Source organism: Bactrocera latifrons, unplaced genomic scaffold (genome assembly GCF_001853355.1).
Source record: "Bactrocera latifrons isolate USDA-ARS-PBARC rearing strain unplaced genomic scaffold, ASM185335v1 scaffold_49, whole genome shotgun sequence".
Classification (NCBI taxonomy): domain Eukaryota; kingdom Metazoa; phylum Arthropoda; class Insecta; order Diptera; family Tephritidae; genus Bactrocera; species Bactrocera latifrons.
The window spans coordinates 1,037,310-1,056,435 of NW_017537145.1; the positions used below are offsets into that span (position 1 = coordinate 1,037,310).

Genomic DNA, 19,126 nt, shown 5'->3' on the forward strand with positions numbered 1-19,126 from the left:
GTTTTCATCCATTCCAATAACATGATCTAGCCAACGTAGCTGCTGTATCTCGTACAGCTCATCGAATCCGGTATGCGCCGTTGCCARTGCATAATGGACCATAAATTTCCGCAAAAACTATCTCTCGAAAACTCGTTGCGCCGGGAAGATGGAGCTTAGAAGTTCATACAAGTAAGGAARGTTCTTTGAGCACCATTGGGAGTGGCCAGAAGAACCACCTTTAATTGGGAAGGTGCCCAGATGGTTGAAGTTCTCATAAAGGGTAAACATTAGTGCAATCTTTTTCAGAAAAATATTAATAGAAAACTTCAAATATTTTAGTAAATAATAACACAATTAACGGTCGAGGGTTCGAGGTTATTGAGGAAGTTGAACATATAGAACTTTTTATATTAATGAACTTCATCAAGAGCACAGAGTGGTACAGAGAAGGTATATTAGAGTGATAATATTTCAAGTCAAGGTTTCACAATGGGCCTCCTAAAAGCCAAAGTGCGTCATTAACTCTACCCCTGTACCTACCTACTATCTCTACAGGGTAGCCCAAAATTAACAAGATATTTAAATTAGCCGGATTAGTAAAAATCGTCCTCTGATCCAACAACGTGTCTTCATTGTTAAACAATATTTGAAGCTTGGCGACCGCCAGCAAGTCGTACAAATGACAATATCGAAACAGTGCGCTGGCGCTAAATGGATCGTTGTGACTTAGGATAGTGCACAATAGCCTTAAGGACGCTGTGCAATCCTCGTCTATTATATTATCTTATCTTAGACCTAAGATTTAGGTGTGTCACTCGACAGTCTCCGCTACTTCACTCCTCACACAACCGCGATTATTGATAAAGTACAGAGCCGCAACAAAATCCTCAAGTCGCTAGCCGGCAGCACATGGGAAAAAGACAAATAAACGTTGTTGGCAACACACAAATCAATCGGCTGGTCAGTCCTTAACTACTACCGATATGGTCGCCTTGGATGCAGTAAACCGCAGACGAGGAAGTTTCAGACATGTCAGAATACTGCACTTTTCACAATAATGGAATGCCTTTTGATATCCCGAATCGGTCATCTGCACAATGAGGCACGCATGCTCCCAGTTAAGAAGCATTATAAACTCCAGCAGAAGCAGTTTCTGCTTGGGAGTTTTCATTGAAATTATCCCCGCAGTTATCTGCTTGAAGCGGAACCGCCTCTTAACAGCATCAAGAGGTCTTTCCTTAAATACGTCGACGACATTAAGCAATAGCCGGCTGCTATTCACAGTAGAATCTTAATATTTTATAATTCTTTCACCGACTTCCTCTCAGTGTATGGCGTACTTGGAGTCAAACCACCAATATATGTGTATTCAAACTATGAGTAACAGTCTGCCTTATCACTTACAGCCAAGAACGCAGTTAGAGCGCCTTTGAAATCATGTTCCCCAACATAAACTCACTTTTTATTTAATTAATTTAAAAGAGCAATCATACGACACATAAATTGATGCACTTAATCCTCGCCAAATGCCTTTCTCCTCCAAATCTTAGACCAACAAATAAACGTACAGCACAAAGTTTTAAGAGAAATTCATAAATATTTCGCAATCAGTTCAAACCAACAGAAACTACGTACATTAGGGTGTCCGTTAATTCCCAAATTTTGTTCCATAAATATGTACATACCTTTACAAATCATGCGCCGTTAAAGTTATATATCAAATGGCCTGAGAATTCATACAAGTGATTTATGCATTCTGTGTTGCTCATACGACATGGTGTACTGTATGAAAACAGTATGTTTGATGCATAACTTAAACTGCATATAACTTTTAAAGGAATACTTTTATGACAACAGTTATTCAGATCCTTTTTGTAGAGCGAGACTTTTTTTTATAAAATGTCCTAATTTATTTATTTCTATTTTATGACTCTGGAGAAAGGCCAAACAATTCCATATAAAACATATGGGAAAACTAAAATCATTTAGGCACGGTTTAAATTGAAAATAAAGAGCTCGTTTACGTTGAAACCATGAATTGTTTGCAAAAAGCCAAAAAACTTAGGAAATAAGCAACACCCCAACGTATATACGTATGTATGTACATATGTATATTTGGATGTGTATGTACAAAAGCTACGGCTGGCATATCGAAACTTAAACAAAGTTTCACTTAACGCTGAGTCACTGAAGCAACTAAGACCTCCGAACAGATTATTCTTCAGCTATTATTCTTTAAGTTTTCTCGCCGCACTACTTGAAGGCGCTGGCAATACCACTTTCGGGGTGAGTGTCTTTTCTTCGGCTCGCCCGGTATGAAGCGTTGTAGTGAATTATAATTAATTTTGCTTGCACAGCAAACAACAACAGAACTATGTAATTTACCATGACAAACAACTTGGTTGGTGTCTGTTATGCTTCTGTGTTGGATAGTGCCACATTGTGTGGCATACATTTTGGTGGTAATCGTTGCAAATTTTTAGTGGAAAGTTTTTGCCGAAACTTACACAGAAATCAATTCAACAACGAGAAAGATGGCTAGGCATGGCGGTGAACACGTTACGCCGAGCGCGTATTCGGTGGGGAGAACAAGACATCATTTCAATTAATTGGCTCATTAAAGCATCAGAAAGCACCACGGAAGGTGATTTGTTGGAAATTCTTTACTACTGTAAACTATCACAATAGTGGACAGCGTTAGATGATTAAGTCAGTTTAATTAATCATCGGAAAAGTCATCCGGATGTTGGAAAATCACTTATCAAATAGCATTCTTATTCTTCTGTATTCTTTTCCATATGGCTCAAGCAGCTCACGACTTCCGGTCTTAAACCAAGCACCTTCTGAGTAGCCAAAAACTATCAGTTTTTCAGTTTCAGAGCTGAGCTAAAGTGGGAAGGGGAAACATCCTCTCCACAGGGTTTGGGGCTGCTATGTAAAAAACACTACCAATGAAAAGAGGAAAGCAGTCCCTATTGAAATGCCCCCCTTTTGACTGCGACCATGGTAAAAGCATTAAAGATTATGATTTAATAGCATTTTATAGCATCTGGAATGACCGGTCTCTTAATTGGGAAGCTGCCGCTGCCCGGCTTTTTGATATCCTCGTTAGAGTGAAGACTGATATCAATGCCGTCCAAGAAATGCGATGGACGAGAAGGTCCTTGTGGCATTTACAACAGAGGCCATGTAAAGGAAAGAAAATCCGTTATGGAATTCGTGGTGAGAGAGATACTCCACGCCGAGTCCTGGAGTAAAGGTATTTCTTTTTTCTGCTTCCCCCGGCGTGTACTGCGTCAAATATTCTCAGAGCTGGAGAGTTTCCATTCATTCGGAGGACATGACCTAACCTGCGTGGTCGTCGTCGTATATATCGTACATCTCATCGTTCCATCGATTGCGGTATTCGCTGGTGCCAATCCGCAAAAGACCATTAATCTGAGACAGTACCTTTTTCTCAAAAACTCGTAATGTTATCAGATATTGATGAGTGACTTGTAGATGTTGGTCTTTGCTAACGCTTTACTGCTCTCTGTCCGAAGTAGCAATAGTTATTCTGCGTCGGATTTCGAAGCTGCCAGGCAGACAAACAGGCGCGGCTAAATCGATTCAGCTCGTCATGCTGATTATTTATAAACTTGGTTTGCGGTGCACTTCGTGACGTAACACTAAGAATCATAAGAATAGTATTGTCCACGTAATATCCATACGGCTTCCGAAATTTCAAATTTTAAAGTTATGAAGGGTGCCCACTCTTTAAAATTAAAAAAACTGACATAAAGAGTGAAAAAGATAAATAAAAAATTTCAATAACTACGATAATTTTTCTTCAATCGACTTAAAAATTTGACACAAACTCAAAATAGTAGAAAATACTTGACTCCACTGAAGCTAAAATAATATGTGCATTTTTATACTCTGAACGTTCCGAAGCAACACGATGTATTAGGAGTATACATATGTATAATTGAATTATCTCAATTATCCCTGGAAGCGGCACAATTCCGATTGCTTTGGCGCCGCAATTTGAAGGTACCGTCGGAATAAGGAGTCTTCCTGATTAAAAATATACAGGGTTATAGGTATATTATATAATAATATTACATAATAAAGTGTAAAGTATGCAGCACAGTACGAAAACTCAAACTTTCTTTCAAAAAATTCAAAAAATATAACTACTTTATATCCAAAACTCAAATTTTAAATATAGTAATATATACATATATCGTCACCTGAAATACCAAACAATGTATCATCAAAAATAAATGGAAATCGCTGACAGATATAATAACCAAATTTTATCCAATTTATAACGATAACTCAAATTTTGTTTCAATATGAGTGCATGATAACCAAAAAATATAAAGAAAGGAATACTACACGAAAGTACTTCAGTCACCCCAGGTATTCGCTCGGCCAGGGTTATTTTTTTAGAGCGCGGCCGAAGACCGCCAACGCAGAGGGAGAAGGATAGTATAAAATTGTAATATGTATATAAAAATGTTATACGAGTACTGCAATCATATACATATGTAAATATTATAATATTATCACACGATTTCACTTATCTGTGTTTATTAAATATAAATCACGTATTATTCATATATTCATTTTGTGTAAGGAAAAGTGTTCACATCTTCAATTTTAGCTTGAAAATCGTCTTTATAGTTTTTTTATAGTTAATAAAGAAAAAAGAATCACTCCAAAGTACAAACAGAAAAAACGCTGTGAAACGCCGAAAAATCCTTCACTTTTGGTTTTTAAGGTGTGGCAAAGCTGGTTTTCCTCGTAAATATAAACACTCTAAACTTTTCAGCCATAAATTTGATAAATGATTTTTAAATTACTAAATTTATCCGAAAAATTACACAATAAATGTGAAATGTGAGCTTATTTCAATGCTTAGAGTYTATATTTAAATTTACAAAGAAAAAAACGTGAAAAAATTTAGTGATACATAGAGAAATACCATGTGTTCTTAGTGCAATTTTTTGAATTTTTAAACGTAAACATTTTAAAAAATATTAGTTATTATTATATTATTTTTGGGTATTCCTCCTCTGGAGAAGCTCCTCTCTCCGCACATACCCCATTTATACCGACTCGGTTTTTTACCCCTCCGCCAAAGTAATCGGAATCGGGCCCTGGAAGCCTATGCTACCCGAGAATTTGGAATTGCAAATAGTAAAATTACCATTGCAATTTTTGATAAATTATCTGATGCGTTCTAAATTGAATTTTTGTTTTTTTCTTGGAAAACATAACTTGGTAACACTATACTCCCACACAAATATTAAAGGTTTGGCAGCACTGCAGAAGTAATCAGCTGTTCCAATTACTTTTCAGTTACAGCAATTTAGCGTTTACAATTATAAAATTTTCGATAGTGAGCTAGTTGGAATCGAGCTCAAAGATAAGTAATAGAAGTGGAAGTAAAATGTTATCTAGCGGAGAAACTAATAAATGAGTACGAAAACACGATAAGCTGGCGAAACGTAAAAAGTGAACTTTATGTTGTCAAATTTCGTAGCACAACGGAAGTTGTTTTTGTGAACCACAGTACATATATATACCAAGGGTAAGGGCTGAAGTAGGTGGAATAAAAATCAAAATGAGTACAAATTGGCGTGAATTATTTCCAACAAAGCTCACATTTGTCATATTTCTGCTCTACATATCGTTATTCATTGGTCAAGGTTTGTAATAATAGAGATTCATTGTAACATATTGATATATTGAATATGATATTATGGTTTATTTTGTATATTAAATTACAGGCATATTCGTAACCGCCTCTCAAGAAGCGAATAACTCCTATAGCTACAATACAATCACCGTAGTGCTGTTTACCGAAATACTAAAACTTATTGTGTCAGCCAGTTTATATTGCAGAGAGTAAGTAAAGACATACAGTCAAACATATAAATATTATATTTTTTTTTTGCATTGCAGGAAAAATTTTAAAAATCTACTGCAAGATGTACGAAAGGATTCAAATGTCATGTTGTTATACTTTGTTCCTGCCTTTTTGTACTGTCTATACAACAATTTAGCATTTGTCAACTTGTCAACGTTTGATCCAACGACTTATTACCTACTCCTCCAACTACGTGTCGTGATAACTGGCATTCTATTTCAGGTATGTAATTAACGGTCTAATATATTCCAGACATACATACGTATTTAAACAAATACAGCTTTCTTAGAATCAATATACAAGCAACAAGAGTTTTTCATAAAAATATTTAATATCAGAATTCAAAACCTCTGTACATACATACATATGTATATGATACTTTGTAGAATAATACAAAAAGCACACTTTGATACAACTCTGTTATCGCATATCATGTCAGTAGTAATAAATTGCTATTTTTGGAGTATTTTACACTTTAGTAAATTAATAAATAGTATCTGAATAATTGAAATTGTCCCGGTTTTTGGAAACGATCCTAAAGTATTTGAGAAATATTAATTTTGCTACAACAGTCAAAGATTTCTTTACTTTGTACTTTTCAGATTATTTTTAAAAAATACCTCACACGTCGCCAATGGATATCGTTATTATTGCTAACATTTGGTTGCATGTTAAAGCAAGTGAATATGAACAGCTTATACGGAGACACAAATGACGATAGCGAAGCCGCTGCAGTACAGCAAGTTAGCTTGGGTAGTACGGCTGCTACACTACCGAAGGTGAGCGGAAAAAATATGTCCGGTTTCGATTTTAGTTTAAGTGCACTCCTAATATTAGCACAAACAGTATTTTCCTGTCTTGCTGGCGTTTATAATGAATATTTGTTAAAGGATAAAGGTGCTGATGTGAATATATTTGTACAGAACGTATTTATGTATATAGATTCGATTGTATGCAATATTCTAATATTATTTTTAAATGGCCAATTAGTTGGCGCATTTACGGCGGAAAGTCTGCACGCCATTTTGCGATTTAATGTAATCATAATCATTGTAAACAATGCAGCCATTGGTATTGTTACAAGTTTCTTCTTAAAATATATGAATTCTATTGTAAAGACTTTTGCAAGCGCCTTGGAGTTGCTATTCACAGCCATACTCTGCTATTTCCTTTTCGCCATACCTATTTATATTAATACCGCTCTTGCTATTGCTGTGGTATCTTTCGCAATATACCTATACACACTGAGTCCTGTAGTCAATACAGGCAAAGTGCGCCCATTAAATACTATAAGCGAGGCTACACTAACAACACAAGATAAACGAAAGTTGCTAGACTCTGATGGTGATACGGATCTCGAAATGGATATAGTGTAGCAAGTATGATAATTTTACCTGACACCGTATAGTGTGAATTACTGGCTTGCGAACTATGAATGGCCAGTGACAGCACTTAATATAGATTATGATAATAAAATAAGATAATTTTTAGTTTTATATTTTGATATGAATGTGGAAGTTTTATGGAAACAAATTGAATGGCTTTAAATATGTATATAACGGGTGGTTTATTATACCAATAGTCACCTTAAATATTTCTTAAAGAAAAATATCATAATCATAAATATACTTGTAGATGCTATGAATTTCTTTAGTTTCAAATTTTGGTGAGTTAATAATTTTATATTTACGTATTTACGAATAATATGTTATACATAATTCGATAAGACTTACATATTGACCAAATAAAATATTTTCAATATACCAAACCAGCTGTATTATTAAATTGTGCAGCTTTGATATTTTGAAATTTATCTACATTCTTAAATTTTCAAGCAATGAAATTTTAATTAATTCCACTTGTCCTATGCGACAAAAAAATCACCGTTATACATTTTTACGTCTAAACTTTAGTTTTTATTCAATATAAAATAAAAAAAAAAAATCACGTCTTCAAATCTACACCGGTCGTCTGTAGCACTCAGCTAACCTTTCAAACTCGGAAGTATGAAACTGAAAATAGTCACGGCATCCTTCCAAGTGCGCTTCCATTGTTCCCACTGGTACCAAATGAGTTGCATTATACATGCATTGATCCAAAGGAGGTCCACGATAACTTTTGCGGCACTTCATCATATGAGCCGGCATACGGAAACGTATAATACGATGCGAATTGTTGTAAGGGCACAAAATAAACTCTTCCTCGTTCATTCCGGTTGAGTTGTTTACAGATTTCAAAAAGAAATATTAATTTTTGACAAACAGAATACTCAACTGTGAGTAAAGTTTGGTATGGACGCGCGGTTTGCATTTCAGATCAGCTGTTGCCTTACAGAGTTGCCAAGTTCATATGAATTTAATTATACCAGTGCTACTAATCATATGTAAAAAATATATAAGTTCGAAAACAAATGAAAATACTACTTTTATACCCTTAACATGGTATTTTAAATATGCCACGAAATTTGAAATAATCAGAATGTAACGTCGAAGGTCCTATAAAATAAACGCATAAATGATCAAATTTGTTTGTCTCTCTATTTGTATATATGCGAACTAGTCCCTCAGTTTATAAAATATTAATCTGAAAATTTGCACAGGTCCATGTCTCCGCAAGAAGTTGCTTATATGGTGCAACCATTATAGATAGATGCCATAAAAGTTCGATCAAAATCCAGTCCTAGTATGGAAAACTTGTTTTTTGAAGATATATGTTTACGAAATTTTGCTAGAATATTGCTCAAATCACGGTGCAATCTCAGAAAAAATTGTTTATATCACAGCACTATAGTATATAGCTACTATACTGACCGATCAAAGTAAGGTTTTAGGTAATTTAAGACAACTTGAAGAGTATTTTATAAATAAAAATGCTGCATGTCAGCTTTGTTCGATATTAAATGTATATTTATGTAAACTTTCTATATTAATACAAAGAAGTCTACGGATTTCTGAAGCTGAACAATTAATATGTAAAGCGATTTTTTTCCCACAAATGCCAATTTTATATTTTTCTTGTTTTTTCCGCAAATAAGGGAACCTATTTCGTGTCCCTGGCCTCCTTAGCGTTTTGTAATGACTGTGTAATAAAAAGTTTGGCCAAAGATTGTGAACAAAATTGTGATATATGTTGTGAATAGGTATTAATTTGTCCCGAATTGATGGTTGCATTAAGTCTAGGTGGAACAGGAAGTGGGCGGAACTGCTTAAGAACTTCTTCTTCTGGAATTGGTGATTCGCCCTTGGCACTTCGCGCGACGTTCTCTGCTGCTTGTTTTGCTAGAGCACGGTGCTTCTCCTATTAAAAAAATAGATATTAAAATTTGTTTGTTTCATTGCTTGTTTCATTTAATTACCGTTTCTTGTTTGAATACCACTTGTTGATATTTGTTGTAACGTATTGACTCTTGGTATAGTTCATCGACACGTTCGATTAAGCAACGCATGTGATTTTCCAAAACTGAGGCTGTACCTAAGTCCAAAAAGTTTTGACCTTGCTCTTCTGGCAACATTTCACCCAACTCACTCATCATTATATTGGTAAGTGGAGAATTTTTGATAACGATTGGTATCTCAACAAACAGGCTCTCATAACCAACCTTCAAGTTGCGAAGTGCATCAGGTGTAAAATCTCCATCTTTATACATTTGAATGGCTTGTGGAGTTAATCTATAGGCCTTTAAGCACAAGAAACCACGTCCAGACTTTTGCGTATCGTAAATGACGACAACCGACTCCTCTATGCTAGTTTGATAATGGTATTGTGATTCGAGCAAAGCCATGGAAAGGAAATTTCCAACATCTGAGCTCTGATACCAGCCAACATGGAAATGATCGACATTTACACGTCGTAAACGGCGCATCATAGTTAACTGGTACATTTCTTCATCCATTGTTTCATCGCCGCTTTTCGGGAAGGGGAAACAGTTGGTAATTTCCAAACATTTGTCTACGACCAAACCCAGTAAGGCACCTTGTGCCAAATCCATATTGCTTGACTCCTCATGGCAATGCTTCACCATTTTCATCACGGCCTGGGAATAAAATAAAATGCATCAGAAAATGTAAAACTCGTATCAAAACAAAATCTCTATAAAAATTATGGCAACACTACAAATTCGCTGTCACCGCCCGCAAAAGCAAACGTGTAAAATTCTGACACTATTGCGGCTGTATGCCTCACTTTCACATCTTTTTCAGGAGAATCTTAAGTGATTTCATGCTTACAATATAGCTAATAGTTTCTTTTCCACATTTTCACTTACCAAGCCATCGCATTGTACGTAATTAATGGTATTATCCACTTCTTCTTGACGACCACGATTACCTCCACGGTTTGCCATTTTAATGCCAAATGCAAAAGAAAGAGAAAAGAGAATGCGTATTTGTCGCAAGCTTGGATGTGGTTTCATAATATATTATCCACAGTGCTGCCAAGTTTACTATTTATCACAAGATTGCCAGATAGTCTTCACACAAAAATTCAGTGGCGCTCAAACTGTAGTTGTTATGAACAACATAAATCTATTGTTTTTTGATTTCAACAAGCCGCGAAAGGAAATATTCTATATATCTAACACGCTGGCCCTTGAAAATTAGCCATAGGTTGTTGTTTTAAGGGTTATCTAATCTCCGTTGGGGTGGTAAGGGTCATTTGCATTGTCGTCGAGGTCATTTAACGGCAGGCACTGGAAACGTGCTGTTTCGACGGGTTCGGACCAAAGGGAGGGGAGTGTTAGATGAGTAAGGTTTGTAGGGCATGCAAAGAGGTGGCCAGTATAATGAGGGACTCGTTGCATGTCAGGGTCAATTCTGGATAAGTAGGAGTTTAACATGCTACAGTATCCAGAACGAAGTTGCGCTAGGGTCACTCCTGTTCTCGCGGCGGCTGGAGCTCTTCGTCTGCGATAGGTGGTGATTTGACTCCAAGAACGCCATTTACGAGAAGGGAGTCGGTGAAGGTGTTGATAGCTCCACTGTGAATGGCGGTACCTGTCGAAAGTCAGTTGCATCCGAAGTCCGGTCGGCGTACTGTACAACGTCGTCGAAGTAGTCAAGGAAGGACCTTTTGATGCTACTAGGAGGCGGTTCCGTTCCAAGCAGATGACTGCAAGGGTGATTCTTGCGGAACTGTGGAGGTGTTCTATGGGAGACATCAAAAGGCATCCCGTCGTGGTCCAGAGTGCACTATTCTGGCAGTTCTGAAGTTTCCTCATCTGGGTTCCATTGCATTCAGGCGACCATATTGGTACTGCGTAGTTAAGGACCGGCCGGCCGATTGCTTTGTAAGTTGCCAACACTTGACTTGAGCGACTTGAGGAACTTGTTGCGGCTCTCTCTTTAAATCTGAGATGGAATACCTTAAAAGCACTAATCATACAAATTTTAACCGATATATTATTTATCAATTGTCAAATGTCAAAATAATCTTGTCTACCAAATTTGGTTAAGATTTGTTCAGAAATAGGTGATTTCACCAAAAAATGACGATATCACGCCCATCGTCCAATTTTGTCTCTTGCTCTTAGAAAGCACATCGGGCCATCCTGGATGTAAAATTTAAAGTCTCTCACACATTGAGTTATTGATTTATCGCACTTTTAGTAGTTTTGAAGAAAACCGTTATATGGGGTGTGAGTGTGGTTATCATAGACTCCACCTATTTCACGCGCTTTCGTAAGAAATGTCAAAATGATATGCCCTGTGCAAATTTGGGTAGTATAACTTGAAGAGAGAGCAAAAAAGGCGTCGATTGCCTTGTACTGCTGTGAAAGAGCCATTGGCAAAAGATGAGGTCTCTCACAGAAAGTGGTCCTCTGCCTCTATGACACCATAGTCAATACAATTTTGTTTTATGGAGCTTGAGGGGCTTTAGAAAAGAACACATTTCCAAAAAAACTCGAGAGCGTTCAACGGGCGGTGCTATCAATAGCTTCCAGTACCTTTGTGATAGGATTGGTATGGTTTCCAGGCCACAGCGGATTCACAGGAAATTGTAAAGGCGATGAGCTAGCAAGAAAAGTCACCTTAAAACCACTATCAGTAGAATGTTAGCGGGTCGGTACTCCCGTACTCTATGTTGTGCTCAATTAGATAGCTGGTCTTCCCGGTTGCTTGGCCAGCGCTGGGCCACCATCGATACATGCGCTGTCACAAAAGCCTTTTGGCACAGGATCGATGAAAAGAGATCTAGTAATATATTTGCCCACAGTATAGCTAGCCTTTCCCTAGTTGTTGGCGTCCACACAGTAAGGCTGGGAATCCTGCCATCTGCAGAAGTTGTATGGAAGAAGGTGAGGTGGAAACAACTCAACACTTCCTTCTTGACTGTGAATTTGGGAGATCAAGACTTAAAACCTTGGGAGCGCATACATTCAGACTTCTCACCGAACTGGTGGGAATGGAAATTAAGCGCTTATGCAAAGCCTCTTGGCAAATTACAAGTTCGAACACAGGATTTCTTCTTGGCTTTACAAAAGATTACATAAAGAAGTCCACCTACGATCTTTGATCAGTCATCTAACCTATTCTAGCTTGAATGGCTTGAAGATACTTGGGGATATACATTAAATCTCTTCGAGGGTGATGACACGCCCATTTTATTTTTTAATTTTCAATCTACGGATGGCCCTCAGTATTGCGATACTATGACATATGCGTATATATGAATATACTAGATTACAGCTCTTTGTGGTAAAAATACTATTTTTGTGATAATTTCGATATGGTGTGCTTGGAAATTCAAGGACAAAGATGGTTCAATTATTTTAATATTAGAGCGTGGTATCTCGATATATTATCTCTTTTTCGGCGGAGCCACCGATACAACTATAGCATATAGTTGTCATAAAAGCTGACCGATCGAAATCAATTTCTTGTATGGAAAATTATTTATTTGTGGAACTGAAATTGACGGATTTTTCCTTATTTTTTTACTTAATATTCAAAAGGCACTTGGGGTGTAAGTATTCTAGTCTAGGTTTAAAGTGTTCACTCGGGTAATGTTTGACCCACTTCACCTTGAGCAGTATGTGATACATATTCTCATAGATATATGATTCTTATATTAGAATAGGCTGAGATTAGATTATTGTAAGTAATTAAAACAGCCAGTAATTAGATATATAAAAAAGAATTGCGCAACCAGGCTACTTGTAATTTACCACAATCGAGATTCATTTCAATATTGCTAAGAATTACCTTATCACAGCATGCTGATACTGCTGTTGGATTTAAATAGCCTCAGTTTGAGACCAAAGCAATAGTATCATTCTGTTACTACGCGCAGATCCGCAAGCATGAAGACCACCGCCATTATTTCTCTTGTTGTTTGCAGCTTCTTGCTGTTCGGCGTCACATCAGCTCATCCCTTGGCTGATTCGGAAGTTGCATCCGTTGAAGCCATTCTGATTGATCCAGTTCCAGCACAGCGCCCTAGTAAAGACATTATAATTGATGCATCCATTCAGGGACAGGCTCATGTGGTGGTTCCTGGTTCAGTTGCCGAGGAGCTCGTTAAAATTATGGCTGAGGCTTTTCAAACCCAAAAGTCTGGAAAAGTCAATGGGCCGCAAAGCCGCAGCAAGCGCATTACCTGTGACTTATTGGATGCCTCTGGTTGGTCCAAAACTTTGTGTGCTGTCCATTGTATCGGCTTGGGACACCGCGGTGGCTACTGCAATGGAAAATCTATCTGCCAATGTCGTGATTAAGAGTTGGCATTCGAAAGATAACATTTAAAATAAGGAGAGAAGTTGAATTATTTTCATTTAATGCCGTTAAAATCTTTAGCATTTCTGTGTGTATAAATACAAATCTATACATATTTTTAGTTCCGGCGAACGATAGCAAATGAGTGCTTTATTTATTTATATGTTTATATTCTCAAGTGGGTGGACTTATTTATTTCTAATTTTAAGGCACCTACATAAATTCATGATAACATATGATAACAACAACATATGTACATATGTGAATACCATATATCATGATATTCATTCAGACTTTAAATAGCCACAACCAGTTGAGCAATATATCAGTTTGGTCTGACAGCGACTTGTAAAAACATGAAAACTATTGTTATTATTTCGGCAGTGCTTTGCAGCTTCTTGCTGTGTCACAGCACAACGGCTTTGCAACCAGAAGGTCTCAAAGAAAATAATGGTGACATTACAATCGATGGCTCTATTGAATCCAGTGCCCACATCGAAGTTCCAGAGAAGGTAGCGAAGGATTTATTAAAAGCTATGGTCGAAGCTTTTCAACATATGCAAGTTTCTGGCGAAGTAACAGCTGAGGTCCAGCTTAATACTGGTGCAGAAGAACCAGCAAACGTGAGGAGTGAGCCACAAAATCGCACGACTTGTGACTCAGGGGCCTGTAGTATGTATTGTCTTGCGATTGGACGCCACGGTGGATATTGCAGCGTTTGGTCGGCCTGTATGTGTGTATAACGCACATAGAATTTGAAAAAGAAAATAAAATTGATTTTTAGAAACAAAGCAAATTGTAATGAATTTGAAATTATTTTTTTATTCTCGCAATACATAGTTTTGTTTACTAAGCAGTTATTTGAATAACCAAAAACTAATCGAAATGGACTTAGTTCTGTTACAAGTTTTGGCCGTTCTAAAACTGAGACGTTAACACACTTCTAAATAATAAAATTTATTTCATTTAATAAAGATCCGCTATCATATAACACAATTACATGTAGACAAAATCATTTTGACATTATTTCCCCGAGGGTTCGCGCTTATAAATGCAGTAGCCGACTCCGACTTATCTTCCGATCATGATGAAATTATTCTAACAACGTAATATTGTTGAGAAACCAGTTTACTAAATAATTCCCAGAACATATTGGCTTAAGTGCAAGAAATATCTTAGCACCTTCATGCAAGAAGAAACTGAAGTTGCCTGTGAAATGGATATAAAGGCCAGTATTAACTTATTCAACTGTTTGCTCTCAACAGCGCTTACTTCTTCTTCTAAATTGGCGCAGACACCGCTTACGCGGTTATAGCCGAGTTAACAACAGCGAACATCAAATCCAAGAGATAGTTCCGAAGTACAATATGAACCACTAACAGCATAATTAAACGCATTGTAACCCAAGAACGAAGACTGCGCCGAGAATGGCAGAGTAATGGATCCCTATCATCTACTATAAATTGAAATTAAAACCTGCTGAGAGAATTTAAGGAAAACTTTAAAAGATAAATAAGAAGCGCACTTAAAAAGGTTTATTTCTATTTTGGCGCTGAACTCTTCTCAATGAAATTCACTATGGAAGACCAAGAAAAACGTTAAGCTACCGGTAGAAACTGAGAGACCGCTCAGGCAAAAACTCAATGCTTGGGCCTGTTCTGAAGAAGAGAAGGCAAATTGTTTTGCAGCTCATCTTTGCGAAGTATTTCAACCACACACCACATTAAACAATTTCTCTATTCCATCTCTGCTCTACAATGTACTGAGGACTATTCCCGAAGTGTATATAACTTCATCTGAGACAAATAAGACGTTTCTTCCCATTCCACTGTACAGATTTCGGGGAATATGGCGACATCATTGATTTTAAGTAATTGTTGGAGCGCAAAGAGAGATTTTTATTGAGTAAAACAGGTCATTGTGTAGAGTGTAAATCTCGATAATTTGCTTTTTATTAAAATCTTCCACATATTTGTGCTTAGAGGTCTTATGTTTCTAAAAGTATTACCATGCTTTTAATCCTTCCAAAATGCATAAGTATGTAATTTTCGTGTATACCCGAACTTAGATCTTCCTCACTTGTTTTTCGTATATTTTCAGTAAGGTGCCTGAGAGTAAGGATCACGTGATTTGTATGCGTGAAAAATGTGCGCAGAACCTTAAACACAACCGGAAAAAGATATCCAGGGCAACAAAACAAGTTTTGTAAAGCTATGTAATGTATTAAATCGACGATGTACAAAATTTTATTGGAAATGGTAAATTAAGACACAAAGCGGAAATTTAGTACCTATAGTATTTAGGCAGGCTATAATATATACAAAAACTAATAAGTTTAAGATATTTATCTTAGAAATCACTTAAGTTATATCAGCCAAATTTTCCTACTTTCCATATAAGAATATTTTCCCCAGTCTCCTTATAGAAGGATTTTCGAACTTCCGATTCAGTTTATACGACATACATATATTAGGTTGTCAAAAAAGTCTTGCGGTATTTTCGCTACTTGGCGCTGAGAGCGCGCAGTTCTACTTTTATTCGTCGCATCGGATCATGCTATACCTTTTTGGAAAGCTCATAATATAAGTTATCCCAATGAGCCTCTTTCTAATTACAGTGTATCCCTACCCAAAATTGAATAAAATGGAGTCAATATATCCTCAGCTCACATATATCTAATAAAAACTTTCGGCTGGTATTATAATTTCGGTTGGTATTATACTATAAACATACAGTAAAAGTCTACAAATCAAGCATCAAGGAAGACATGAATGTTTTTAGAGAAAAAGGATAACGCATTGCTGAAGTGTATGGTATTATAGTTTCAGTTTAACAGAATTCTTTTCAACATATGCAAGTTTCATTTATGATTCAAAAGGTACTCGTATTGTAAGTATTTTTGTCTATGTTTAAAGTGTTCATTCGGGTGATATTTGCTCACTTCACCTTGAGGTGTATGTGATACGTATTCTCATAGCTATATTATACTAATATTAGAATATGCTGAGCATCTGGCATCAAGTGATTTAATTATTGTAAACAATTAAAAGTATCCATTATTTAGATATACAAGTATATATAGAAAAAATTTGTTTAACCAGAGTGGAGTCTTCACAAGGCTATTTGAAATTTATCACAATTGAGATGATTTCAATATTTGTTGTCAAGTACTTTAAGACTTTGTTTTGATCTTGCTGTTGGGTTTGAATAGTCACTGTGACCAAAGCAACAGTATCATTGCTACTGGTAACAGATACGCAAAAGCTTATCGTAATTATTTCTCTTGTTGTTTAACACTTCTTGCTGTTCGACTGCATTCGGAAATGTTATCCGATAATGCCAGATCCAGCTCAGCGCCTTACTAAATACCATTGATGCTTACATTTATGAAAAGGCTCATATTGTCACTTAAAATGCAAAATAACGTAACACCATTTTTCATAAGTTTAGAAGCGAAGGAAAAACGATATATTAGAAACCACTAATATTGAAAAAAAAAAATTGAATTTTGGTTATAAAGTGGTTATATATTGGTTATTATGTCTGACAACGAGTTCAAATAATTTTTTTTTTTGATTAGTGGCTACGGAAAATCTATCTTCCAATATCGTTATATCAAAAGAATACAATGAACGTGAGGAGAGGACTGGTGTGACGATGCCACAATGTCGTTATAATATGTAGCACTTCTGTAAATACAAAAATAGTAAGAGTTTGTCAATCAAATCTACATATGTACATATGTATATCTACATATATACATAAAAGAAAGTTGTGTTAGTTACACCATTTATAACTCAAGAACGGCTAAACCGATTTGGCTGAAAATTGGTGAGGAGGTAGCTTAGAACCAGGGTAAGGACATAGGATAGGATTTTATCTCTTTATGTCAAAATTTAATACAACTTATTTAGGCCTAGATTTGATTTAAGCTTCAGTTCTAAAATTGTCATTTAATAAAACAAGACGTGTTACAACGAATTGGTTCCATCACTTGATTTGTCCACATATCTTCAAACTCATGTAACCCACGGTGATATCTTCAAACTCATGTAAACCCACGGTGATCCGAAGCAGTTGTAAAGAACCATGCATTAATATCTGAAGTATACAATATCGGTAGAATACATATTTACGCATATATACCGCAATCCGCACACACATATTGGTGCAAAGTTTTATCCTGATATATTTGTTAATTCTTGATTTGCCTACTGGAAAGTGATAGTTTGAAATAGAGTTTTAAATTGCCTTCTACGGGAAGTAGGCGTGGCTGTGGTCCGATTTCATTCATTTTCACACTGTAACATAGGAATGTTCATAAAATGTAATATTTATACCAGACATGAGTTTTTACTTAAAAATGGGCGGTGCCACGGCCATATTCCAATTTGGCGACGGCTCCTCTAAAGTCCTCTCATACAATAGCGGTAATAAAATTTAAATTAACTACATGCAATTTAAATGCGAGCTCTTTTTTTATATTATTGTCAACGAACGGTACAACAACAACAATTCATACGGATAAACCGAATGAACGAGGAAAACCAAAATTTGTTGATTTCACGTCTACCGTAAACTGCTGCGGTCCCGTGGCTATCCATGTGACATATTGTGGTTGGTTTAAGATTTGATTGGTTTATGAATAAAGCATAGTTCCAAAGTAGCACTTAGGAGGTGAATACAGAAGATCAGATGCAAAATTGATCAATACAAAAATTGTTTGAAATCAGGTAATTGTACAAAATGTATATGTATATGATGTTTTCAAATGTAAAATTAAGTAAAACGCCATATTTTGATTACCAAAAGATTTTGGTAGTTTCGCAACAAATTCGGTGAGTATTTTGGTACCAAAATGTTTTCTCAAATGACAACATCGTTCTTATAGGACGAACCATTAATTGTATTCAAGCGGGTATTAAATTAGATTAGTCCTTTTAAGAAGTGATTCGTTTTCACCGTTGCCACATTTTACACATTTCATTTGCATGTTTTGATTGGTAACATACATATCATCACTTAAAATATAAAAAAAAAATTATTCATTACATCGTATTATACTTGTGTATATGCATGTACCATAAACTTTTAAGCTTCCGCTTTCCAATAATTCCAATTTATAACCAAAGCACACATTTTGTTTCAATATGAGCAGTTTCTGTTATTTCGTTTTTTCTTCACTACTAAACTTATGAAAATGACCTGCTCATACATATGTAATTATATAGTTAAAATAGCTCAATCCCCCCAAAGTGGTCTTAAGTAAAGAAAAGGTTATAATATATTATGACATTGTGTTCCTCAATCAGATTAGAATAAATATCACCTAGACGCCCTATATCACCGTCTGTAAAAACATTTTCTTTTACATATAAGTATGTATATTCTTTACAGGTACTTCCCCCATACCTATGCAACTTTCAACACAGATGCATGTATGTAGAAACAACCATCTAGTGAACTCGCAAAAAAAAACAAAAAAAAAAAAAAAAAAAAAAAAAAAAAAAAAAAAAAA

The 19,126-nt window shown here is 36.0% G+C and overlaps 3 protein-coding genes across 3 annotated transcripts; 2 read left to right on the forward strand and 1 right to left on the reverse strand.

Moving 5' to 3' along the window:
- Positions 1-5,293: 5,293 nt before the first annotated feature.
- On the forward strand, positions 5,294-7,633 carry LOC108973547 (CMP-sialic acid transporter 1). The gene is made up of 4 exons (XM_018940893.1): positions 5,294-5,678; positions 5,760-5,877; positions 5,935-6,121; positions 6,502-7,633. Exons 1-4 carry the CDS (start codon positions 5,594-5,596, stop codon positions 7,273-7,275), a joined length of 1,164 nt encoding a protein of 387 aa, XP_018796438.1. The 5' UTR covers positions 5,294-5,593; the 3' UTR covers positions 7,276-7,633.
- A 1,145-nt stretch (positions 7,634-8,778) lies between these two features.
- Positions 8,779-10,265, reverse strand: LOC108973548 (eukaryotic translation initiation factor 3 subunit H). Its single transcript, XM_018940894.1, has 3 exons — positions 10,164-10,265; positions 9,255-9,932; positions 8,779-9,196 (listed from the first exon to the last, which is right to left on the reverse strand). Exons 1-3 carry the CDS (start codon positions 10,239-10,241, stop codon positions 8,939-8,941), a joined length of 1,014 nt encoding a protein of 337 aa, XP_018796439.1. The 5' UTR covers positions 10,242-10,265; the 3' UTR covers positions 8,779-8,938.
- A 2,819-nt stretch (positions 10,266-13,084) lies between these two features.
- LOC108973549 (defensin-like) lies at positions 13,085-14,404 on the forward strand. Its single transcript, XM_018940897.1, has one exon. It carries the CDS (start codon positions 13,197-13,199, stop codon positions 13,608-13,610), a length of 414 nt encoding a protein of 137 aa, XP_018796442.1. The 5' UTR covers positions 13,085-13,196; the 3' UTR covers positions 13,611-14,404.
- Positions 14,405-19,126: the final 4,722 nt, after the last annotated feature.